At 39.9% G+C, this 27,085-nt stretch overlaps 1 protein-coding gene across 1 annotated transcript in view; it reads right to left on the reverse strand.

Moving 5' to 3' along the window:
- Nucleotides 1-10,390: 10,390 nt before the first annotated feature.
- Nucleotides 10,391-27,085, reverse strand: part of MMP2 (matrix metallopeptidase 2) — a 29,196-nt gene continuing 12,501 nt past the window's right edge. The window contains exons 6-13 of the mRNA XM_030955768.1: nt 25,860-26,033; nt 23,535-23,708; nt 22,315-22,470; nt 20,430-20,577; nt 16,793-16,929; nt 14,881-15,040; nt 12,113-12,222; nt 10,391-11,380 (exon numbers count right to left, since the gene is read on the reverse strand). Coding sequence (XP_030811628.1) covers nt 11,277-11,380; nt 12,113-12,222; nt 14,881-15,040; nt 16,793-16,929; nt 20,430-20,577; nt 22,315-22,470; nt 23,535-23,708; nt 25,860-26,033 — 1,163 coding nt within the window. The 3' untranslated portion in view covers nt 10,391-11,276. The remainder of the gene's footprint in view (nt 11,381-12,112; nt 12,223-14,880; nt 15,041-16,792; nt 16,930-20,429; nt 20,578-22,314; nt 22,471-23,534; nt 23,709-25,859; nt 26,034-27,085) is intronic.

The raw sequence follows: 27,085 nt of genomic DNA on the forward strand, positions 1-27,085 counted from the left end.
ACTCCTTGGAAATGGTCTTGGAAAATTGTGCTGTAGCCATGTCAGCTGGAGTCTTGACGTATAAATGACAGAAATCTGGAAAGTATTCTAAACTACCTGTACTGTCTTGTTAAATCACAGTGCAGTGTTTCATCTGACCATTGAAGATGTGTATAGTAAGCCGAGTTAACAGACAGATGCACAGGTGACTTTCTTATTAAAAAACAGACTATTCCTTATTTATTTCTAATGTTTTTCTAAAGAATTTGTGCTCCCAGATGATTTTATGCTTTTGCATTCATTTCTTGTTTTGGGAAGGAAGATCTTTTAATAATGTTTAGCATCAACCTCTCCCACCTGTGCAATTTGCTGCTCTAGTAAAAGTGCTGTTCCCCTGCAAAAGCTTATAACGTGTTATATGAAATGTCAGAAATGATAAAGCAAACCCAAGAACCTCTGAAAGAAAATGTACTGCCATGAATATCTGAAATTTACCGAACCACTGCTTTTATTATACTTAAATTTTAATAAACACTTTTCTTAAGAGCTTGTGCTTCAGTAGGCAAAGAAATGTGTTTTCTATGTAAATAGCAGTGTTTGACTTTTTTAAAAGAAAACTGTATTCCACTGCAGTAATAAATCCTACAAGCAAACTAAGGCACAGTTTAGGCCATGAGATATGGAATAAAATCTCTGAAACCTCTCTCTATGCTTGTTGGGTTGCCAGTTGTGGGCAAGAATGCCGTAGAGAACTGATTTTCTCAATGTTCTCGTGTACGTTCAAGTTTTGAAAATAAGAGAGAAGGGAGGAAGCCAAAACCCATGAAAGGGTGCTAATAAGCTCATTTTGCCTCTTTATTGTTTTATGCCTTGCCCCAGATTCTATAGCTTCACTCTCAAACGAGATGGTATGGCACAGGATTTATTTCTGAGCGCTTGTCACTCCTCAGTAGAAAGCATTTACGTCTTCCATAAGAATGCTTTCTATTCATAACTTCCTTGATAGCATTTTTATCCACTTACTTTACCCTGAGGTATCACTTAGAGCGCTGCTCAGAGGTTGGCAGGGTTAGTGTCACCATTAATGCATTACAGTTGGCTGCCAGAGGTGGTAATGCTTTGCTGGCAGTTGTGTTTCAGAGCTGCTGTCTCTCGTGTCAAAGGACTTCCTTTCCAAGGTGCCAGGCCAGCACTTCCTTCCGTCTGAAGTCTTCCTCAGTAACTCTACCAACTCTCCCAGTTACCACTTTTAGTCTCCCAAGATATCAGGCTTAAAGTCTTGCAAGTTTAAATACGTATTTGTAACTGTTTTTACAAATGTCTGCAAATACAACTGATTTTCCGGAGTAGTCGTTTCAGCAAGTCTCCTTTGCATCTCTTCAGGGCCAAGTTAGCAACCAAGCAAGAAGTGAAAAGGGCAGATTGTAACAGGGCCAGTCTGTGACTCCATCCTATGCAGAAATATCACTTGAATATTTTCACAATGAAAGGCAGTCTCTCCAGTTTTATATTCTGCTTGTGCTTTTTACTGCTCTTTCCCACATATAATTGGAGAGCTTTTGTGTAGTTTTTCAGGCAAGACAACCATTACCTGTCATGCACAGCTTTCTCTTTGTCTTCTCCTTTTTTCCAAAGAAGATCACTGTAAGGGACTTGTACAATAACAGTAATGCTTCCTGTATTACAGTAAGTGATGTGGTGGTTGTTTAGCTTTGCATGGACTGGCAGAAGGCTGGAGTTGCAGCATTCTAAAATCTGTTCATGGTTTATTTGGTGAGGTTGGATTGGTTCTCAAGCTGGTTTTGATCTGTTTTTCTGTGGCTAAAACTGGCAATTATAATGCTTATCCATGAAAGCAAAGTTGCTTGCTTTAACACAGACCTAGGGCACATCTCACATGGAGATAATATCATGGAAGAATGGAAACATAGGAGAGTTCTTTGCTTTTTTTTTTTTAGATTTCTTCTTCCTGTTCTCTGTCCCAAAGTAAATGTTCTGCCTTTGCATGAGTAAGAATTGGATGTTAAGACCTCTGAATATCCTTGGATAACTTAAAACAAACGGGCTGTCATAACATGATTGAGCACAAAGTTTGTGGCTGAGTTCAAAAGTACCTGAGAGGAGAATAAATGTGTTTAAGGAACTTTGAGATAAAAGGCCAGGGATTTTAGCAAGCACATTCATGGCATTGTGGAAATTGAACTACTTAAGAGGACAGTCATTTAATGTGGTAAATTTTCTGTTGTTTATAGCCCTCAAATCAAGGGTAAAAGTGACTGATCAATGTAGTAATCAGTGGTTGAATTTGAGGGGACGATTAAGGAGATCAGGTTATATTATCACAATGCTCCTTCAAACATAAAAGCTACAAAAGCACTACTGAGCATATGCACAATCAGAATTTTATGTACCACATTTGTGTTGAAATGAGTATCTACTGTTCTAAAGTGCTCTGAGTGAGGAGGGGGGGGCCTTCACTTTAACCCTTCCTTCCTCAAACTCAGCATGAATGCTGAGCTGTTTTAGAGGGCCTTGCAAATAGGAAGAAAAGAAAATTCCTCCTTTATCCACAATGCAGTGCTGTTGTGTTTAACTCCAGGTAAATATGTTGTTTTTGAAAATAATGGTAATAATATAATCATCTTGCATTTTGGTAAACTGAAAGTGTTTTTATGAATAACCACCAGTGATACAGATAAAACCTGTCCACACTCATCCCATCAGGGAAATGGAGAGGTCTTGCCAACATAGATTAGATTGTGATGGATATTAGACAGTAAGTGAGAATAGATTAATCTATATAAATGTGAAGTATTTAGTAGTATTCTTGAACTCCAGGTAATGAAATGCCATCGAGGCACAGTTAAATTTCTGTTTATTGACAGACATCTGCTGCAGTAAAGAGCCTGCCAGGAGCATGGTCTATGTTTTGAATTGATTTTATATCCTGATAACTCTCCATAGTTGTGTGAAACGTGCCCAGCTGCTGGAACGGAATTCAGTAGTTCTGTCTCTAGTAATAATTTATCTGTTACCTTTCTTATGATTATTCCCCTTCTGATGATCCCTCCCCTTCCTCCCTGTAAATAATAGCAGAAAGAAGACCTCTAATGACAAGTTAGTTCATCTCAGAGTTTTGAGCTGCTTGCATATTTATTTTATACTGTCGATACTTTGTTAGTATTTCCATGATGTCTGAAATTTTGGTATTGGCCTAAGAGCAGTAGCAGCTGTAACAGCTGTCTGGTCAAGAGAAATAATTTTTGGATTCAAAATGTAGTTTTGCGTTGCTGCCCCTCCAACAGTGAGTGCTGAGTGATGTTCAGGTGTGATGGCACAGGGGAGGTGAGGCCAGTGCAGCATCCCAAGGGTGAAACAGAGCCATAATCTCTGTGAAGATGAACCACATGGCTACTTATCTACTCATTTACCACTTCCCTTGCTCTTTTGCTGTGGCCATTCTCACATTTTGGATTATCCTGTGGAGTTACTGCCTGGTAGCTCTGTATCTGCACTGTTAATGTGAGACTAGGTGGCACTGCCCATCCTCTTGGTTTTGCTCTCAAAGTTGTGTGTTTAGGGGGGTGTGTGTGCAGCAGTCATCTCCCCTAATTAGCAAGGTTTCCCACTCTATCTCCTGTGTTCTCAAGCACACTAAGATATTTCAGGCTATACTTTCACTGTGATGCCACAGTTGTGCCATACCTTTTATCCATAGAGGCAAGGTTTGCATAATTTCCTATTCTCTGAGTTGACATACTAGTCACATGCCAAGATCTAAAAAGAATTACTTTTAAAAGAAAATTTTATAGTTAAATAAACAATTTCAGGTGTTGAATTATACCAGAGAATTGCACCAAGGTGACCTGTTAAAATTACATTCAGGTGGTATCAGTTTAAAGAACAAAGACTTTAACAAGTCTGGAAAAAATATAGATAATAGGTTGGCATACCCATAGTGTGTGGTGGAGATAGTGCTGAGATGTGGCCAGAGGTCTACTGGCAGCACACTGTGCTGCTATAAAGACAATATTTGCTCTGCAGACTGGCAGGAGTTGCTGTGGAGGACTTAACTCCTACAGAGAGGAAATTCCTTGAACCTGGCTCAGTCATTTCCCAGCCTGTCCTGGCTGAGGCTGTGCGGCTTTGGATGACTTTACTCGTTTGGCTTGAAGGGATGGTGGCTAAAATGAAGAGCCTGAGGGACAGGAGGAAGGAGAGACAGCAGGGAAGAAGCTTCCCCTAAATGAGTGTGGAGCATACATATGGCAGAGTGTATATGGGAGTTGTTGGAACGGGATTCAACAGTTCTCACTCTCTTTACAGAATTGATTCTGTAAAAGAATTTTCACACTTATTCCTATCTAAATGCGATTTCCTTCTGATGTTTAAGCACTATTTATCTTTTTAAATAGCTTGGTACTACCCCAAAATAAGTAGCCCAAAGAGATCCAAATCCTTCAAGCCTCCTGCTCGGCAGTGTCTTACAGCGAGGACTCCGAGGCACGCAGCTGTTCTGTGGGCTGCCTTTGCTGCAGGGCTGTTGTGGGGCCGTGTTGGAGGAGGAGCGGTGTCAGGGGTGTCAGGGCTCGGGGAGCCTGGTCCCGGTGCTATGCTGGAGGAATGGGTGTCTGGGCTCCAGGAGTCTTGTCCTGATGCCGTGCTGGAGGAGTGGGTCTCAGGGCTCCGGGAGCCTTGTCCCCATGCCATGCTGGAGGAGGAATGGGTGTCAGGGCTCGGGGAGCTTTGTCCCAGTGCCGTGCTGGAGGAGCGGTGTCAGTGCTCCGGCAGCCCTGTCCCGGTGCTATGCTGGAGGAATGGGTGTCAGGGCTCGGGAGTCTTGTCCCGGTGCCGTGCTGGAGGAATGGGCGTCAGGGCTCCGGGAGTCTTGTCGTGGTGCCGTGCTGGAGGAGCGGGTGTCAGGGCTCCAGGAGCCCTGTCCCCATGCCATGCTGGAGGAGGAGCGGTGTCAATGCTCCAGGAGCCCTGTCCCCATGCCATGCTGGAGGAGGAGCAGTGTCAATGCTCCAGCAGCCCCGTCCCGGTGCCGGCGCCCCGCGGTTCGGGTGCGGTGCGGCCGCGCTCCCGCAGGGGCCGCTCCGAGCCCGGAGTGCGGAACGCGCCCGCAGCGGGAACTTCAACACAGCTTCCCTTCCCACATGTTTGTGACGGCCCGACTGCTGGCTCTGGAAGGAAAATCAAACTGGAAGCAATGCTGTGTCAACTGCAGTAACTCTCCCTCGGTTTGCTTTAAAGCTGTCAATTATTGTAAAGCCACTTCTTGGCTTTTATCCCCTTGAACTCCAGGAGTTGTTCTAGTTTACATCCACATTTCAGAAATATCCTTCTGAATTAGCCTACTTTGGACTGTGTTTAGGGGTAGTGAGCATGCAGCTTATTCCAAACTTAGGAGAAAGTAAAGCTCATGAACTTTGGTTGTATTTTTTCCACCTTAATTTTTGCAGAGCCTCCTTTTGCCTTTTCACAGTGTGCGTGCGGTGTCTACAGCAGCCTAGTTCATGTCACAGTTATTCAGATCATACTCCATTACTTACATTCCTAAGAACTTTAGAATTGGCAAACAATCTTACATGGAAATAAGATTCTGTGCATGTAAATGTGAGAATGGATGAAAGTCCTACAAATGAGGGGTTTAGAAACCCCTTGACAACATTAGGAAAAACAGAAAAAGGATTTTCAGTGTAGGTCCTCCTACTTCATATTTTGAGCTGCTGATGAATAGAATTGTGAGTGGCCTTGAAAAGTACATTTACTTAATGGAAAAGCATGAAAATGCTAGAATTTAATGAGCCTTGCCATGTCTTCAGCTAGTGAGAAACGAGTCCCTCTCTTCTGAGGCCTGGGTTCAACAGTCAATGCATTGACCACAGAGAGGAAGCAGAGCCCTTGTCTTCCTTCTGCACGCAGGACTTGCCTCTCTGGTAGAGTCCTGTGCCTTGGTTTGCCTTGTTCACTCCTCTGCTGCTGCCCTGAGGCACTGAACTCTGCTGCGGGGGTTCCACTGGGTCCGGTTCAGGGAGATGGAAGGGAGAGCAGTGGAGAGTGGCTGTGGCCAGAATTGTTTAGGTGCAGCCACAGCAGAAATTATCTCTCCATGGCTGAAGTGACTGTGTGATGTGGCACTGGATGGGAGACCTGGGGTTCAATTTCCCAATTCCTTGGCTAGTGGTGATTAGGAACTTTATGAAGTGGAGGTGCTGGGTCTGCATCATTGCCTGGCACTCAGCTGCAGAGTGTGAAGCTGCTTTCAGGCTTTTGGCAGCAATATTGTGCTGTAAGAGGCATAGGTAAGGCAGAATATAGCTGTGAAGCAGTCCAAGGTTGAAGCAGGGGTAAGAGACATGGAAAATAAGCCCACTTGGATAGCTTAATATTGTGAATTCCTGTCTTTTAGAAAGTGGAGACCACCTCCACATAATTCCAGAGACAGACTGCCAAACTCCAGGCTAATCTAAATTAAAACAATTATCCTCTTACAATTTTAGTTTATTTTGGCAATGCTAACAAATTCTTAACAGCAAAGCAAGTCAGTCATTTGTGAGTAATTCTGAGAAGTCCCAGAGGAAAGGACTGGGCAGTAAAAGACAGCTGAAAGTTCAACAGATTCTGTTTTTCACCCTCAGGCTCATTGTGCAGAGCATCTGTGGCAGGGTTTGCAAGGCAAATGCAGACCTGTAGTGTCATGAGGCCTTTTATCCTTGTATCCCTCTTCCAGGCTGGCTTGCTGGTTGTCTGAAAGATTCTGCACATGAGTATGGTGAATCTGGCTGAAGCTGATCTTTAGAAGCCTCCTGGGAGTTTGGGGATTTGCAAAATTAGGTGAAGGAATGATCCAGTGATGACATAAGCAGGCAGTGTGGATACAGTCTTCCCAGTGCTACTTAGGCTGACCAGCCTGCAAGTGCTGGTGTGGCCTCTCATGGAGCTTTTGCAAGAAAAGTTTGAGCAATAAAACAAATGATTATCTTGGATTTCTTGGCTGTTATCTCCAGTAGTGCTACCAGGGAAGGTCACCTGTGCAGGCTGAGCACTTTTACTTTATCTCCCTGTGTTGTTCTTTGCTCAGACTGTGATTTATTTTCTGGAGAAGGGAAAAGCTGGTGTTATGTACTGAGCAGGTTTAGGTCAATTAGCCTTGACACAGTTGGACTAGATGATTGTCATATGTCTCTTCAAACCAAATATTCTATTCTGACATCTATAGGAAATAAAATATTCTAATACAGCCATGAGGTATTTCTTTGTGTGTGCATATGTATGTAGGCATGCATGCAGGCATACATTTAATATGTAATTTAGAAAAAGCTATTATATATACTTCTTAAATTATAGAAATTAATTTAATGGCCTAAGGCAGTTCAAGACTAGAAGAGACTGTTGGTTCACTCAATCCATTCCCTTCTTGGTCCAGGCCAGGGATTTGTTTTCCCAAAAACCATGAGAAATAATATGTCTGATGAAGAATATTCTCTGAAAAAGCAAGGAGTCTTGATTTGAAGAGATAGTTGTTGGCTTGGTTGTTTTTTTGAGGTTTTTTCCTGATTTTTTTTTTTTTGTTCTTACTACAGTTTTCTACCTAGAAATACCTAATACTTCTGATTGTTTTACATAACCAGTCTGGAACAAGTGTTTCTCTTTGCATGTACCAATGTCTGTGATTCCACAGAGCTCAATGCCTGCTTGTTTGCTGATTTCAGCTCTTCCAAAAGCAGAAGTATGTTCATTCACTTAGTCTTTGCTGCTAAAAACATACATGTCTGAGTTTATAAATAGAAATAATGTGTCAAAAATGGACCTAAAGGGCCTACTTCCTCCTGATTTTAAGCACAGTTACAGTCAATTCCTAAAATTTATGGGTAACTGCTGCTTTGTAAAATCAAGACAGAGTAGCAGGAAGAAATTGTATTTTTAGCAAATACAAAGTATTAGTGAGACACAAAGTGCTAAGCATGATTCACAGTTCAGGCTGCTCTGTCTGTTGAGTGTTTAAGCTGTGGCATTTCATTATAGCCTTGGCTGCTTTTTATGTATTGTGATGGAGCTGTTGCTAAACCACTGCCCTTTGCCCTACTGGACTGGAGCTGCCCTGCTGGGGAACTGCAGCCCATCCTGCTCATAACTTCAGCTCAAGGAGCAAGAGTGTCTGAACTCTCCCCATGTTGCAACAAGCTTTGGTGCAACGTGTGTGCAACTCTACCCTGACACCAAAAAGCCCTGAGTGAACCCAACTTCAATTTAATAAAACTCTAGAAGTAGAACAAGTTCAATAAATGTTTGTGCTGGATTTTGTATGGCTTTGAGGTAAACATTTATGCTTTTTCACTTTTCTTATTTTTGAAAAAGGTAGGTAAAAACTGTTGGTTCTGTTCTGGAAATGTCTTGGGAGAAGTGTGTTGAGGGCAGGAAAGGCAGGGACAGTGTCCTCCTTGACAAGGGCACAGTCTCAGAGTGCACAAGAGAGGTGAAAAAAGAGGCTTGGGAAGGATAATCTGGTTCAGCCAAGGGTCCAGGGATCATCAAGAAAGTCCATAGTGTTGGGACAGACCTGGAGTTAAACAGGGAAGCAAATGAGTGCGATGAGTTTGCATGGGACATGTTGGGTACAGGCTGAGCTGCAGTGCTTCTCAGGTAAGGACTTTCCCTCTCCTGGTTAACTCATTACCAACAGGAAAGGAGAGGGAGGTTTTAGAAGTGGCTCTCCATAAGTGGAATTAGACCCAAAGACTTTTTCAAGACACATTTTGTGACTTAGTGTTTCCCAGGTCAGATGTGAAAGGCTAATGAGAAGGTCAGTGTACTCCCCCAGCTTGTCTGACGTACGTATGTCAGTGATAACCTGGCAAATGTTACAGCTGATGAACAGAAACAGATGTGTTTATAAATGACCTGTGTTAATCTTAAAGTCGCCAGTCTGAAACTGAACCCAAAGAAGTGTGCATTGGGTTAAGGATAGAAAATTTCTTTCTGGTTTTCTGCCAGTGATTTAGTAGCTGGAGAATGGGTTTACACAGGCAGGAACAAAAGGAGATGCTGAGCAGAACTCCTTACACCCACCAGATGTGCAGAGTTTTGGAGGATTATGGTGCTATTACTAGAGAACATAAGATGGTAGATTTGCCAGTATTGCAGAACATGCATGAGTTGTAGACAAGAAAGAACCTATTTCAGTAATCAGTAGAAATGTGATTTAGCAAGTTCAGAGCTGGAAGGCCCATTGCAAAATGTTCTACAATGTCTGTGTATGAAACCCCTTTTATATTAAATACAGATGCTAGAGTAGGCATGTTAGGGCAGTATTGACATAAGAACATAAAAATCTTCAGGGGATGGTTATTGAGGATTCTTAAAACAGAGCTTAAATTATTGCAGTGCTCAAAAGGAATGCCTGGCAGTCATTAAAGATAGAGAATATTTTCAGTGCTAGTGGAGGAAGATGTTTATGATCAGGACAGATCATACATCCCTGAAATAGATCCTGCTATCACGAGAGGGTTGCCAGGTGTTTGTAAAAACTGAAACACTAACATTTGCAATTAGAGTCACTTTGTTTTGTGTTTTCTTTTGTTGGCTCTGGTGCAAGACTAATTGTGAAGGCGATTAATGATTTCTAATGAGAATGAGTATTCTGGGGAGGAGATAAGGCATCTTTCCTTTTGGCATAAGTACAAATATTGCTGGCTCATCCAGATGAGGATTGTCTATAGTAATTGACAGCTTCCCAAAGTGAAGTTATATCTGGATGAGTGCAATTAAAAGATGATTTGACAAATGCCATTTTAGAAAAAGTATATTTTCAGAATATCATAGTAAAAAATCTCTGCTTAGAACAGGAAAGCACTGAGTGTAAACAAACATGAAGTTGTGGAGGACATGAGAAGAAACCAGATCATGGGCTCAGGTATTAGTTACTGGTCAGTTCTGTGGATCATGGACTTAAAGATGTTTTTAGAAGGACCTAGGTTGACCCCTTGCCTGATCCATAGAGGATTATGAATTTTTATGCGCATGGAGCAGGATAAGATCCTTGGCCAGATGGTGTCTGATCTCATGGGCAGGATAAGGGTTTACATCCCTGTTTCTCAAGCTTCCATCCCTATAAGATACATACACCCTCTCTTCCTGCTGGGCTGTGATCGAGTGTGCTGGACAGACAGGAGCAGAAACTGTTCAGGGAGGGTAGCAGGCTTTGCACAGACATGGGGCCAAATTCTCTCTTTAATTAAATTGCTGCAGTTGCACCTTGGAACCAACAGAGAAAATAACCTGGGTTTCTAAATACCCCCACTATGTGCTTATATACTGGGGTAATGTTTTTGCCTTTGATAGGTAATGCACTGAAACATGCTACTGGATTTATAATTTCAAGTGATAAAGGAAGCCTGGCCATGAGTAGTGTTGACAGTGTAATTTGATTTTATTGGTATTGTTGGCACTTCATGTGTGGGACATTCTTTTCTGGTTTATTTTTTAATGAGAAACATTCAATCAGATTGGGACAAGAACAAAGCCTAATTGAAAAACCCCCCCAATATTATAAAGAACAGAAAAATAAAACATGTTAAACAATACTTGACTTTTATGTATAACGCATTGTCTTCAAAAATCTGAGTCGTTTCCATCCATATAAACAAGTTATATAGTAGTAACAAAGTGCATGAAGCAAATTGCTAAATTTAACTAAGGTATTAAAATAAAAAGTACTTTAAAACAATACTTTAACACAGTTTTTTGCCATGATTCTATCATGCATCAACACAAAGCAGATCCTGAGGCAACCTGTGCCTTTGACAGTCTTTCTGTATTATTATGTAAATAAATGGAAGTAATGATCAAACTCGTAAGAAGGTGAAAAACATCAAGACAAACCATCCATTTATAACAGAGTTGTATTTAAAAAAATAAAAATCAAAGTGCACTGCTGGTACATCTCATTTGAGCCTATCTGGTATGTGAATAACAGAGGGGCATGATCCAGTCTCCAAAGGTTCCAAGGCTTTGTTTAAGCACCAAGGCAATAAAGAATGATGGCTGTTCTGTTCATAGCACTACTATGACTAGCATGACAACGGAAAAATTGTACCAGAATATATAGTAAACATCTTTTGTATACTGAGGAGGCAAACACTCTTAAATTATCTGATGTGTACAGTACTGGTACTTAGTGTCTTGGTGCCAGTACCAGACTGGTCCAGTAATTAGCATTCAGATCTATTTCTAATTACAGATAAGGCATATAACAAAGAAGTAAATATTTGGTTATTGATATCTCATATGGTTCAGCAACCCAACCAGTCAGAGCTTATCTTGCCAATTTTAACAATCTTCAAACTCTTGTCTTCCATTTGTAGATAGTACTGATCTTTGAAAAAGTAGGTGTATCCTGTTAAAATAAATAAATAAACATGCTCAGATTATGGAGTACATAATTCTTGGTCAAAGATTTTTTGTCTTTGTGATTTCATGAAGCTTAATGAATTTGCTTATTTCCCAAGAAATTCATATGTATTTGTATTATTAAAAAGATATAATTTAAAAATACATTGAAATTCCCATCCTGTGGAAGAGAGCTCTTGTTAAATGGAGCCTTATTAAGGTCACTGCTTTATGAGCCAGAGTTTTCTGGGATGAAATGTTTGCTGGCAAAATAGATGTTGAAAAAGTGACTGAGTCAGGACTCATGTGACACCAGTGTTGCTTTCAGACTTTAGTGCATATCTGTGCAAAATTTAAGGCCCCTTAAAACCGGGGCCAGGATCTCAGCTGGAGAGCATAGGAAATTAAGAAAAATTGCGACACAGAACCCATTCATGCCTGTGATCAGGGAGATTATCATCCTTGCGTTCTGGCTGTGCTAGGGCAGGATGGTGCTGAAATGGTGCTGGGAGTGTGTGCTGGTGTGGAGGAACCTGGGGAGTGTCAAGGAGCTGGGAAATGTCCAAGCCACAAGGAATGGCTCGGTCATGCACCCTGGTGTTAGGACATCCTGTGCATCAGGCATTGGGTGGCTCCATTTGGCTCCTGATCATGGACCACAAGAAATTAGTCTCCAATAAGTTTTGCAGCAAACAAATAAGAGAGTTTGTTAGTGATTTAAATCAGAATTACAGCTTACCACTGTCCCCAAGGCCCAGGACAGCATCGAGGTTATCTGGAACACCATTCCAAGAGTCAGCAATGAATTTAGGGGATGCAAGCTCCATTTTCTTCTTTTCTTCATTGTACCTGAAGGAAGTGATATGTCTACATTACAAATCTGCATCTAATGTTAGATTGTAATATAATTTTTCAGGGTGTCCTGAGCAAATGTGACTATATAAAACAAATAGAAATATAATAACTGAGATTGTAACATGGTTTCTATTTCATTATAATTATTACTAATTCCTTTAAAACCCTGTGAAATTTTACATCTTTCCTTCAAAAATGCAATTCTGAATTGAAAATACACTTTTTAAGCAAAATTCCTTTCAGAAACATAATTTGGATAGGAATCAGTGCTGAGGAGGAGGTGTGGAGATGTCCTGAGCACAGTGATGTGCAATATAGTTTGAACCAGGCTTCAAGTACAGCATGTGAGGCCTCAATGATCCTTCAGATGCTCAAGCACCTCTTCAGGAGCAGAAGACTTCAGAGAGGTTGCCTTTGACAGTACTGGAGGGGGAAAACCATTTATGTTCCCAATTTCTATTTATCCATGTCCATAGGTATCTCAGGTTACTTTTCCCTCATTGCTCTATGGAACTACTTGGAATATATCCAAAGTTACACCAGTACTAACCATCACTAGGTTAATCAGAATCAATTTAATTGATTCATTTAAATTCCTTACTATTTTTTTTCTGGTCTGTTTTAAGAAAATCTAATACTTTGCTGGGTAGCTTTAAAATTTCAGCTGTGGAATCTGAGCCAGCTCCTTTTCCCCTCCCTCACAAAACTTTGCTCTGCTCAACAGTCTTGTTATAATAACACTAAAATAGCTTGTGGCTGGAATGAAGGAGAAAGAAGGCTTCCAAAAACCCCATTTAAAGTAAGTGTGATAATGACACAGGAAGGACTATGGTATGTAAGTATTTTGATTCCACTGACAGAGTCCTTGTATAAAATGTAACAGCCACATACTTAAGGGTTATAGAGTCTGTTCAACAGAGATGCATTTTTTTTAATGTTTTTCAACTGCTTGCATTCTTCTTTACACAGATAGAAATCACTTAATCCTATTTTGTTTCCTTAACAATAAATTATGCATTCTGCAGTGACTGCACTTGATAAGGTACTTTGATAGAAATACTGTCTGTGATTGGAGTGATGAATTACTTGGAGGCCCTGCAGTACAGTTAATCAAAACAATAGTTGGTACAGAGGAAACCAGCAGCTTTTTAACTCATAGTCTGTAGGTTTTAGTAGCAGTCTGAAGTGCTGTAAATGGCTGTATTAGAACTACTTGTGTTTAAATGGTCTCTACAGTGTGACATTAAAGAATTAATAACATTCTTTAAGGTTTTAGTTCTTTTTTTTTTCTTTAGATAATGGAGAAGAGTACTGTCCTTAAAGTAATTGAAAATTATGATCAAGTGGCAGTTGTATGGAAAGAGTATTTTATTTACTTACAGGAATCCACAGCCATTAGGACAAAATAAAGAAAGTCATTCAGTTTAATCATAACATGGAATTATTGTTCACATAAAACGGACTCAATTATACTGAGACGTCCTTTGATATCTTATACAGAACATCTCTCAGAATGAACCCTTAAAGGTTGGAGAATCTTTTAGATTTCTGGTGGTTATTTCTGATGTTTAACTTTCCTCTAAATTGTCAGTTAATGAATGGGTCCACTTTCAGCCTGTTGTGTATGTCTGCATTCCTGAAGTGCAGTCCTGTTCCTGGAACAGGCCTCTGACAGTGACTGCAGGAGTCAGGGCCTCTCTTTTTTCTGGTGCCATTTTGACAGCTCAGAGGTAACTCACAAAGATTCTCCTCTGCTTTTTAAGTGGTCCTTTGTGCCAGATCTTCCTGGCAATTATGGTAATGAAATTATATTAAATACAATCATACAATTAGTAGACTCTTCAGGTGTAATGTAGGATATTTATTTCTACCACAGTAATAGCCTTGAGACTTTTTAAGGACATTCTTTCTTAATCTAAGATGATAAGGTAAGAGCATGGTAGCAGATCACCTGAGTTTCACTGGAAACATGAAAAGGATTGAGAGACTGTCAAAATGAATTGAAGCGAAGATTTTTCTCAAAGTACTTAGAGATACACTTGTGGCTTGTTCAGATTTCCTCAGTGCCAACTATATTAGTAGAGCAAAGGTGTAAGTGATGGTAGATCAGCTGCTGAAAGGGTTTACAGTCATCCCCAGCAGGTTTTGGTAGTCACACTGCTGTTTCCTTTAAATCCAGTGCCTCTAAACCCGATAGCTCAGTGAACGAATTTCTTAGGTAATCTGGTCAGTCTTTGGATTCAAGTGATTGGAGCTCACTGTATATTTAAGGAATTCCTTGTAGAGTTTTCTCCCAGCATTTGTGAGCTGACAGTAAGGACAACTTGCCCCTCTGAAGAGCCAGGGACTGATGTGGGGCGGTTGCTGGTACATGGGGGCACAGGGATGAGTTGTTAGTGGTGGCAGCCTGACAGACACCCCCAGATACCCTCTTCCACTGCTATTTTTCAGGCTGTTTTTTTCTCAAATATGTGCCAGTTTCCTGTTACTGTACTGAAGCATTTCCTGCTGTCAGCACTGTCCTGGCAGCCCTTGTTCTGCATTCCCAGAGGATGTGCCCTGTGTTTGGTCTCCCCTCATGAATCTCAGGGTGCATTCAGCCCTGGAGACAGCTCAGCTAACAGCATCCCACCACCACTCAATGCAGCTTACTTCCAGTATCTGTCTCCAGCAAAAATGTATGTCTTCTTGTTCCTGCCCCAGTTAAAGGCTGCATCCACACGCTGCACATCAGGGGGCAGCCCCAGGCTGCTGAGCTTCTTTGGATAGCCCCTGTCCAAGTTGCTGGCTGAATAAACCCAGTACTCATTTCCTAAGTAGGGGAGAAAAAAAAAGCAAACAAAAACTATTTATTAATCACTTTTTTGCTTTGCCATGTGACTTTTTATGGTGCTAGCTGTATCAATAGACTTTCTAGTATTTTACAAATTTATGATTATATTCCAGTGGTACTGTGGTTACCACTGCTTTTGCTACTGAAGTGCTCCTTGCCTCAGAAAATGACATCCCCTCGTTTCTCTTGCTTCTTCCCTTCTTAGCTGATGCACCTTTGAGACAGACACTGCCTTGGTACATTGCAGTTATATGCTAAAGCAAGTCATCTATACAGGAAATTTTTTGTATGATGAAAACCGAAACCAGGCAGGGTCACCTGATGTTCAAATACAGACGCTCATTTTCACCATTTATTTGTTTTGTTGGCCAGTTTTATTGAGTGATTAATAGAAGTTTTTGCTCAGAGTTCCTGTTGTCCTTTGTCACACAACATTATCTAATGTCTCGCCAGATATGTACTAGTAGACTATGTAGTAGTGTTCAATTTTCTTTACATGGAATTATAATTTCCTTAGTAAATAGCCTCACTGGATTGTCTGAAAGCCATGGAAAGATTTATTAATGAAAGGACATTTCTTTGATCCTGTGCTAGTGGGAAAGTAAGTAAGTAAAGTATTAATGTGAGAAAAATGTAAAGTGTAGCATTTGAGATTCTTGGAAGTTATTGATTCACTATTCAGGAGCAAAGGGTGGGACTAACTAGTATTAAAAGCAAGGACTGTAATCCTATACTATAAGTATTTTAAGACAGTTGTGTTATTTTCAATCCTATCTTTGTTTTTTGATAGTTCTTATTTATTTTTTTAAAAAAGCAGGTTAGCTACGTTTCCCTGGAATTTATAAAGAAAAGGAGAGGTTTAGATGTGATAGGATTATATATAATATATGCAATATTTGAAGTGTTTTGGTTTACCTGACTAATTTTAGGGTTTTTCCCCCCATCTCTGTAAACTGAAGCAAATGGCCTCTGAGCCATGTGGAATAGATTATCATTACTTTTTCCTCTCCTGTACAGAAAGTGTACAGCAGCTTTTGCCATATGGTTTTTACATGACTGGAGATGTTTAGTCATGTTTTTAGTAGATACTGGAGCCTAGGTTTTGCTGGCTCAGTTCTTCATGTTGAAAAGAGTCTCACAGCTCTGCTCATTTGGCCCCTACAGCTGAACCACATGTGGCAGACAGAGCTGAGCTTCCCGTCCTCCTCCTCTCCCATGGAGGCAGCTTGCCTGTATCCTCTGCCTGATGAGCCACCAAGGAAGATGCTTGGAAGCCAGAGTGGAAGTCAGTCTTTGGCAAAAGACAAGGAAAGGCATGAGGAGAAAAAAAATGTAGTCTTCTCAAGAAATATGTGCTGAGATAATAGCTTAAAATGGAAGGAAACAAGAAAAACAGAGCAGGGACTGTTGAAAGAGAGCTCCCACTGTTGTTGTTGCTTTGCATTTAAAATAATGATTATTATTTGGTTTTGCTTATTGTTGAATGTCTCTTTTTAGGTGCTTGTAGTTCTCCTTTTGTTGTACTGGAGGCTGATTGCTGTTTTGAGTCTTTTAGATCCAGCTTTTGTCCTAAAATCCTCAACTTGGGAATAGGGAGATCTGTCACCCTACCTATCAGCTCTGCTGGCTTTTAGGCTGTTCCTGTCCCAGATACATTATGCAAATGGATACTTATATTTTGAAACTTAAAACCCATACCTGTAGAAAAAAAATAGCCTTTAAAACCCATACCTGAGAAAAACACAGCCTTCTCGTCCTGAGGGGCCTCATAGACAGCATCGATTTTCTCTGGCAGATCAGGCCAGAATGTAGCAACAAGAAGAGGACCTGTGGGTTTTCCTCGGGGGTTTATAGTCCTCCACATGAATCTGAGCAGAACAGAAAATTGTACAAGATTTACAATGAACTAATTCAGCAGCACATCTGTTTCTCATCACTTCTGGCAGAGCCACGTGAGCGCGCACACACACACACATGCGCACACACGTAACTCTTCTCTCCACTGACTGAAAAGCAAACTCATTTATTTGGAGTTTATGCTGCTAGAGGAGCTGCACCAAAAGCTGCATGCTGGAGTGCAGGTGAAATTGCTGTGCTGATTGTTCCTGTTGCTTTTTTGCATTGGGGCAAAATTTATCCTATGCTTTGAGTACACAAATAAAGTGCTTTGAGCATACAAATAAACTCATTTATGCTGTATTTAAAGTGTTAGAGCCCTCCTGGTGCTGTGGATGGAGCAGATGGATGAGCAGTTTACAAAAGCAGAGTTTTGCATTCCATGAACTCTCTTGCAATTACTATTGTAGTGACTAAAAGTTCAAATTTAATAGCAGTATATCATAGTGCTTGGAAGTGAGTTTGGCAGTAAAAGAAACTGCTAGCACTAAAAGCGTTCATTAGAGAAATGCAAAGGGTAATTTATTGCTATTTTATGTATAAGGAGGATGATAATTTGATTTAAGCTTTAAAAAGCTCTATTTATCTTTAAATGGCAAAGCTTTGTGCTGAGGGCTTTTGGTATTTAAAATGGCCCTGCTATTTCATCCTCCACAGAACGAAGAACTTTTTTCCCCAACAGAACAAAAGTTTTGACTTGGTCATAAACTGAAAAATCAGCAGGCTGGTAGAATTGCTCTTGCACCAAGTTGTAGTCATTAAATTTTGAGGTCAAACTGCTTTTACCATTAATATGTTTCTGAAACTCAAGGTGCTACTGGCATTTTAATTTTTTGCAGAGTATAAATTGTTATTACCCATTCCTGCCTAGAATAATTATACCTTTGAGCAGCCCAGGATATTAAACTGCATTTTTTTGGTCTAAAGTTTGGAGGAGTAGTCCTAAATTAATTTAACAAATTGTATTTTTATCAATAATGAAGATAGTAATAGGTTACCCTATCCATATTTTGTATACGTAGATGTATTTTTAACATGTACAAAAACATCTCTGAGCATGACTCTTAATTTCCATTTACAAAAAAGAGGCAAAGAATAAGCCATCTGGCTAATTACTCCTCTTGATAGTGTTAAAACAGATGTGGCACGCTGTAATAGGTAATAGTGTTCATTTCATGCATCTCTTTTTAGACAGAAAAGAAGATCCAATATGATATGGAACAGAAATTCACATAGAAAATCTTTATAACACCGCATTCATAAAAGCAGTTCCTTTAAAAATCCAAGTTTCAGAACTCTCAGTCACTTTGGATCTGATTTATGGCTGAACCAGGTCCAGTAATTGCTATCTGCATGAATTTCAAACTTTCCAGGGCCAACAGAGACTTAACACCAGGTTTTTAATAAACCACACATTTCAAGGGACTTGTTAAATTGGTGAGGTTTTCTTTTGGAAAGGGAAACTTTGTTAAAGATGAATTTTATTTTGTTTTTGAATTTGGTAGAAGGTATTTCTATTTCTACACATCTTACTGAGAAAATGTTGAAATTAATTATTTGGCTTTCTCATTTCAGTTTGAACACAGTAATATGTTTTAACTCATCCATAATAAATCTTAATATTGCATTTATAGACAGATTTATTAATTTAGTTACAGTAGGTATTTTACATCATATTTCAACATAATCTATATTTGCGATGATGATGATGATGATGATTTTTATATGCAGTTATTGAAAGTGGGTCTTTTTTAGTCTCGTGATAAATTTCAAAGTGTGAACTTTTGTTCACTCTCAGAAAAAAACCATCTGTGGAAATGCTGTTCTTGGGCATTCTGTGCCCAATAGAAAAGCTCAACTGTTCTCTATGGCTAACAGCCATAATTCCTGTAATTCCCATTTCCTGGTAATTTCCTTTCCTTGATTTTAAGTGGGGAGGAAAAATACTTTTTTTTTTTGAAAGAATTAATCATCTCTGACCTCCTTTTTGCTGTTGACTCTCTTTGCCATGTGACAGTTGGAATCTCTGGTAATTTTCATGAATCACAAAAGTCACACGACACATGAGAGACAGTTGTTTCTTGAATTCCAAAAGTGAGTCACAATGCTGTTTGCCTGATACTTGGAAAGCTGCAAGACTGACAGGCAAAGCCATTCCAGAGCAAAACAATTCAGCAGTTGTCTGCTTTTGCTGCATGCTGGATGAAGGCTGAGCCAGTCTGAACAGATTGTTTTGGTATTTGCATAGTTCTTAGACCAACTGTATCTAAATGCAAAATACTTCTATTTTGTTGGGATTATATAGAATATTGGATCGCTGTGCTGGTTTAGGAATAGATTTTACATTGTTCCTGTGTGTGACTGCTGGTTTGCAAGGGCAGAAGCAAGGTGGAGGTTTGGCTGAAAACCCAGGGCCACGAGTGAGCAGAAGAGGAGCAGGAGCTGGGAATGGTGTGGGGCTTGGTGGGGTTTTACTGCTGTGAGAATGTTTTTCCTTTGGAGGCTCTGAGCTCAGGTGAATACTTCAGCACTCTGATGACTAAATTAGCAAAAGTGGGCACTGTTTTTGGCAGAGTTGGTATGGGGCTTTGTGTGAAGCTGATCTGTCAGTACTATGGGGCCATTTGGTGGCCAAGGAAAGAATGTTCCTTGTCAGTAGGGATCACTGGAGTCATTGCCTGCTGCTGACAGGGCCAAGAGAAAGAATACAAAAGGTATCAGGGTGATCTCCACAGACCAGATTGAGGCTTCTTACAAGCAGAAGGTTTAAATTCTGTTTCTGCATTGCTAAAACACATAGCCTGTGATATCAAGTCTAACTTCAAATCTAAAGCACCATTATTCTGGATATCATATAGATTGGATCTAGAAGGAAATACACAGAATCATTGTATTTATCCTTAAAAATCAACTAACTAACCCTGTTTTTTTTGTTACTAAAAGCTGGTGAGTAGAGTTAAACCATGCAGCATAGTAATAAATGCTTCATATATCTAGCTGAAGAAGGAACTAAAGAAAGGAGCTTTAGTGTCCCTCATAATGGTGCTGCCAAGTCCCATATTCCTTAGGAAGATGCTCTTCATTGCTGAGCAGTTGGGTAACACAGGCCCTGGCAAAGGCAGGGGGAGCTGCAGCTGAGCTGCCACCTCATTTTATGAGGAATGTCTCTGCTTTTGCATCCAAAGTGCCTTTGTGCCTTCTGTCTTGGAGGCTTTGCACACATGTAACCCATCCCAATCACCAATGCCCTTGATGTGTTACAGCACCCATGAGTCACATAATGCTGTTATTTAATGACTGAATTAAACCATTTCCATTTCCCTTAGGAGTTGATCAGGACACTTTCCTATCTCTGAACACACAAAACAAAGGGTGGATGTTGTGCCTCATAACAAATTACTAGATTTTGGTGAATAGGTCTCACAGATTCCTTCACTTGAGGTTCTCTTGGTAAGCAGTTTATCTCACTTACCTATCTTTGAAGAAAAAGGTTTCTCCTCTAATTTGTGCGACTCCATCAAACACAATTTCATGCTTGCAGAGCTCTGGAGTGACAGGTCCAAGGGTTGGCTGTGGGCCTGGTCCTGGGCCTGGTCCTGGCCCCACATCAGGTGACACCTCTGTGAACAGAGACATTCTGTCACATGGAAATGAAGGGCTGCACAGGTTACATGGAGAGCAAGAGCTGCCGTGGCTTCTAAAAGGGTAATAATTTGGAGAGAGTTCTTGAAGAAGGAAAAACTGATAATGAGATCTCTTCAGAAGAAGGGTGGTTGAGCAGAGCTGAGGAAGCCTTGACTGTCACTCCTGCCTTAATCCTCTGTGTGGCCTCATTTGAGACATGGTGCCTGTGTGTGTTTGTCTGGCTGCCTGGTTAACCTGAGAGATAATTAGAAGTGACTATACTGGGTTCAGAAGTGAACATTGCAATTTTTATTTTGCTGGCTTCTAAAAAGAAGAGAAAGATTTCAAAGTCCTGGTACTCAGAATTATGTGCAGCTCTGCTGAGAAAGATGTCAAAGTGAATTTCTCTTTTTTAAGGAAGTGCCAATATTTGGCAAGTTACAAAGCTGCATTTTGAGCCATTTATATGATCTTTCTGCCCTCACCAAGAATCAAAATGTGCTTTTCAGAGCATGCATGTTGCCATCTGATTTATTTTATTTGGTATCATTATTTGGCTTGAGGCATTTGCCTCTTTTTCTCAGACATTGGGGTAATTTACTGTATGAGAAAAAAAATTCAGTGTAGTTGATTTGTGATGATAACAAAGCAAGAAAAGAAGTTTTTTTGAATACTTTTTTACATGGAAAGCTGTTTGTAAAAGGTTATATGAGTTAAAAAGAAGGATAGTTTCATCTTGGATCTTGAAGCATGCTGTAAGACACCTAGGTTAAGTTCTGAACTCTTATCAAAGATACAGAGTATGGGCTCAGAAAACTCACTTAATCTTGACCATGTCTCAATTCCCATTCTTAATTAAAGCAGCTAAGAACAAGGAATAGTGAAGATTCAAATCAGATTTTTGTCTCGTGTGATAATATTTTTGGCATATTCTTATTAAAATTTCTGAGGTGGGGAATACTGTAGAATATAGCCACAGTTAAAAAGATCTCTCAGTAGAAAAGTGAAAAGCACAGAAAGAGAAACTGAATATGGCAATGACTGCTTAATTGACTGTAGTGTACTGGTGCCTCTGCAAGGTAGAAAATGTATCCATGGAAGGAATCTTAATCATGATATCACTTATGCATTTTTTTAAGACTATCTGTGGAGAAAACAACAAATGCTAAAGATGTAGCTACATAAAAGTACTTAAATTCGCTTTTTCTTTAGGAATCTGCCTAATACATTTGCACTGAAGCTTCAGCTCCCACACACTTTCTGCAAATGTTATTGTGATGGTACAGCTTGAATTGTGGGAAGGCAATGTGAGCTGTTTCCTAGCTGGGACACAGGAAACAATGTCCTTCCCCTCTTGCAGAGGGTCACGGTCTGGGAAGTTTCAGAAAGTGACACCCAAGCCCACCCACATCAGGTATTTCAAACTAGAGACAAACATGGCATTTCATTGTCCCAGTGAAGGCACTCATCCTCATCTAAAATTTTGTTTATGGGGTGTTTTGATGCTCCTTTTCATTCAGTAAATTTAAGGATGATCCGTCATCCTTAAGTTGTGATATTTGATTGAGGTAGGAGGCCTGGTAATGTGAATAAAGCAGAGGGAAAGGAGCAGAGTATGTTTCTGGCATTGGTGGGATTGCGCTGTTTGTAATTTACAGCAAATTCTGAGTCCCAGATTTCAGCCTGTGCTGCCTGATTTTCTGATGAGTTCTGCTGATGAGGGAAGACTTTACCATACAGCTCCTGGATGCCTTTAATGTCATCCTGAGAGAGTCGGAAGTTCTTGGTGTAGGTGTAGATGGGGGCCATGAGAGCTCCTGGGTCCTCAGAGTGCTCTAATCCCATTGCATGGCCAAACTCATGGGCAGCAACCAAGAAGAGACTGTACCCTGAATAACACAAGAAGACAGTGTTAGCTGCTTGCATTTAAATAGAATTGTACCACACAGGTTATTCACAATAAATAATAATGATTAATATTTACAGCCTCCCATGGGGAACATCACACCTATTGCAAATAATGACATTTCACTGGAGAGATTCTAAAACCTTCCTTTGTGGGTTATCTTTGCTGCTGTCTCCCATGCAAGTGACTCTGAGCACAGCCTTAATACATGTGTGAGAAAAGGAAGGGTAGAAAATAACACTGGACATCCCTTTTAGGTACAGAAGAATTGCACTTGCAATCTAGATATCAAATCTTCCTTTTCACCATGAAATGGTTTGTAAATGATAAACAGGTCTGTAAATGTGTGCCGGTGAGAACAGACTCTGAATCAGTACTGGTGTACCAAATAATGTTAGGTTAGAAATAACCTTTTATCATAGAATGAGATTTTATCAATTATGCCCGAACAGTCTCTGAGATTTGTCAGGTTTCTTTCTTCCTAGAATAACCCCCCAAATCTGTCATTTATTTGTAAATATGTAAAAAGCCTTTTGCCCTTGTTAAATTATGGGAAATATTAACCAAAGTAAATTTAAATAACAATATTCACCACATAAACTTTATACTGTCTCACTTTTTGAACATGTTTTTCATCCTTCCCAATATCACCCACGAATGTATTAATTTTTTACATTTAGTGTTTGTTCCTAATTTGTATCAGTGTATAATTTATTGCATACTAGCAAAATGCTATAAATACTTGTGGCTTTTAGCCTTGGAAGGAAAAACTGGTGGGGAGAAAAACATCTATTTAGTTACTAATTTATTTAATGGTTTTGTATTTTGGAAGGATCCTGTATCACTGTAGCTTTAGAAAATCTGAATATTTCAGACAAGCTCTGGGTGTGACTCTCTAGCTGTAGTCTCGCGCTTCAGTACAGGGACTTTGCTGAGATTTCAGCAAAATGCAAAATGCTGGAGTGATGAGCGTGACGTCATTGCAGAGGTGCTGCCGTGGGTGTGGGCACAGCCCAGTGAGCCCTGTGTTGCGACAAGAGGCGTCACCTTGGTCGGGACAGAAGCCCCACTTGCGGTCGTCGTCGTAGCTGCTGGTGGAGGCGCACCAGAGCTTGCCGTCGCTGCGCCCCGCGCTCGTGCACGACTCGTACTTGTTCCCAAGGAAGATGAAGGGGAACACACAGGGAGCTCCCTCGGAATTCCCACCAACTGTTGACATGGCTGTGCAAAACGAAAGGAAAACGCAGTGAGAAGAGGGTCCCTTTTGCGTCTTCTTAACAACAATAACGCAGGAAAGAAGCAGAAATAGTGCAATCCTTCTAGGAATATGAAGAGTAAGGTTAAAAGTAATATTTGAAAGATGTCAGACAGAATTAAAAAGTAAAAATTCTACACATTGCCATTGCAGTGGACTTGCCAATAGTTTTGGTGGGGGTGAGAAGGAGCCCTGGGCTCAGGTTCACAGCTCTGGGAAAGCAGCAGTTTAACTTAGGCATTTTACTAAGACTATCTGTGGAGAAAACAACAAATGCTAAAGATGCACTACATAAAAATACTTAAATTCATTTTTTCTTTTTTAGGAGACTGCCTAATACATTTGCACTGAAGTTTCAGCTCCCACACACTTTCTGCAAATGTTATTGTGATGGTATAGCTTGAGTTGTGGGATAACTTTCTGCTTTATCTTTTTTGGATTGCCCAGCAAGTATCTTTTAATGCTCATTCCTGGTGTTATTTTAAAGTGGTTTAAAGTGTTTAGCTGGAAGGTATGGTTAGTGTCAGAAAGGTTAAAGAGCTGTTGAATATCCACCTGGCTGGTGGGTGTCCCACAGAGGAATAAGCTTTGTATATCCTAATAAATAGAATATTTAATTATAATATAAGATAATACAATATATTACATTAGATATATTAATATAAGTAATATAATGAATATAATTTATATAATCTATAATATAAATATAATATTTAATATAATATAATAAACAGCAAGATACCATTGAAAATCATGTGATTTTAAACATTTTTTAAAGAAAAGGATATATTAAATGGGGATAACTATTTTTTAGCCATTATGTTTGCAAAAACTTGAGAAATTTTCCTGTCTTCTCATCTATGTAGTATATGGCAGTAATATATAAGAAATAATACTTGTATGTGCAGGTACAAGTATTTCTAGAGGGAAGAGAATGTAACTGCATTTAAAATAACAGTTTAAAGTAGGTATCATGAACAGAATATGAAAAGAATATAAAACTCATTTAAATTCATTTCCACTGCTACCTGGAAATTACAGTTCCTTTCCAATTATGGTCTGTCTTCTGGGAAGGTACATGACAGCAATACAGAGGCAAAGCTGGTTGTGTCCCTAATTATTTATTAGTGTTTATTTCTAATTCATTATTATTTATTAATAACCTTTTATGCTGGAATTAAAAAGCTTAAACTAAGTGTATTTCCTACTTCCAGTGATAGCGACGGTGTTACGTAGGACTTTGACTGCATTGATTCTAGATATACTGGTTCTTTTGTCTGTTGAATGATCCTTTAGAATTTCCTCTTCCTAACCTTGTAGCAAGTTATAATTAATTTGATCCTTTCTTTTCTTTTCTTTTTTAACATCTGAAATGCAAAATGGAAGGGTTACACCTGGTTATCAAAAGTAACAGAAAGCTGAATACCAGTAAGGCCATTTTCAAGAGACCCCCAAAAATCAAAAAGCAGGATGCATGTAGATTTGAATGTAGCTTCCCAATGGCTCTGTTAAAAGACAGAGATTTTAGAGCTGCCATGGTTCACTTCATCTCTATGCTTATGGATCTAGTGTCACAAAATGAACACCTGCCAAGCTATTCAACACTATAAATTAATTTTTGTTCCTTTATGTAGTAAAACTCAAGTTAGGAAGTATGAAAAATTGTGAAGAAAGCTAAAATTTCTTTTCATGGCTAAACAATTTCACTTGGGTTTTTGAATTGCTGAAAAAATCTATTAACACAAGTTTAATGTACTAAACAGGATTCCTTTCTACAAGTGTACATGGTAAGTATTAAGCTAAAATATTGTTCATACTTTCTTCTGTCTCATGAGACTTCCCTTCCAGGGCCATTAACAAATTGTAATCTGCTGTAATCTGTTATTATCCTGCAGTGGTAGCCAGGCATTTGTGGGTTCATTGCCATTTGTGTTCCTGACAAACCTGTGCTGTGACACACCAACAGATTGCTCCTGTTCCAGTTACACCCTTGGCCACCTCTGCTGAAATTGTGTTTAACTCATCAGCTTTTGTGTGCTCTGGGGAAAGTGTGCCAAAGGAGACTTGTTAAAACAATGACCAGTTAGTCTGTGTTATGCAAGCAATGTTCCTCATACCAGTCTCTGGGCAGAATCCGTATTTCTTATCTCTGTCGTAGTCCTCAGTGGTCCCACACCATCGGTACCCGTCTGTCCTGCCTTCTGTCGTGCACTGCTCATAGGACTGCCCTTGGAATTTGAAGGGAAACTTGCATGGCTGCCCATCACCATTGCCACCCATTGTAAAAAGTGCTGTAGGGAGAAGAGAGAGGAAAATGTCAATACACAAGGCTCAGTATCAACAAGGAATCCCAGTGTGCCTGTGGGAATGTGCCCAGGTCTGGACAGACACTGGACACCCATCAGATGTGATGTGCTTCACATTCAGAACCTCTGTTTTACACCAGCACTGAAATGCCTTGGCAAGAGAGAGCAGGGCTGTTACAGCCTCACAAGTGTACAGAAGGGAATGGCTGATTGATCTTAGCACAAACTCATAACACAAACTTGATGTTCCTTCTTAAAACAGCATTTAGAAACAGGGTTCTGAGCAAATCACTCATGTTCCTTAGCTCTGTGCTGATTCACTTGCCTTCTGTCAGAGATGTTAGCTGGAATGGCAGATTTGGGCAGAGTTTCTCAAAATGCTGGTGTACAGTAAAATTGAATAATAACCTGGAGGTTCTTCCTCTATATTTGCTTCTCATTTCTGAGAATCTCTGCTCAGCCACTCAACAGAGAAGCTGAAGAGAACAAGTATGATTGGTCCAAGAAAGCTGAACCCTGGAGGTTTCTCCTGTCCTTTGCTTAGGTCAGTGTTCCTGAAGGTTTTGTATTGGTCTTTGGGGGAGGGGATGAAGAGTGTTTATTGTCAGTCCATATGCACAAACAAGGCCCCATGGCTCAACCCTGAGAAGCAGAAATCTTTTTCATGGATGAGGGCTTAAAATGGTTCAGATTAAAATTGCTTGAGTTCTGGGATTTGCTTTTAGGATTTTTCTAAACTTTCTGGAACATATAGTGGAATACAAATACAATCTCACATGCTGATATTTAAAAAATGTGTGTTCAAATTGAATTCTATGAAAATGCAGGTGGTTTGGAGTATCAGACATCTTGTGAATTTGACTGTGTCTTCTCCTGGCTGCTCTTCTCTGTGGTAGGACAATGTGCTGGTGAGAGGAGACTGTGAAAGCAACAAATTGCTCTAGGCCTTGCCCTGAACAGAGATTAAAAGTCCTTCATGCACTTATATGCTAATTCCCTTGGAGTTTTAAGAACAGTACTGCAGAATGACTTATCTG

This window comes from Camarhynchus parvulus, chromosome 11 (assembly GCF_901933205.1).
Source record: "Camarhynchus parvulus chromosome 11, STF_HiC, whole genome shotgun sequence".
Classification (NCBI taxonomy): Eukaryota; Metazoa; Chordata; class Aves; order Passeriformes; family Thraupidae; genus Camarhynchus; species Camarhynchus parvulus.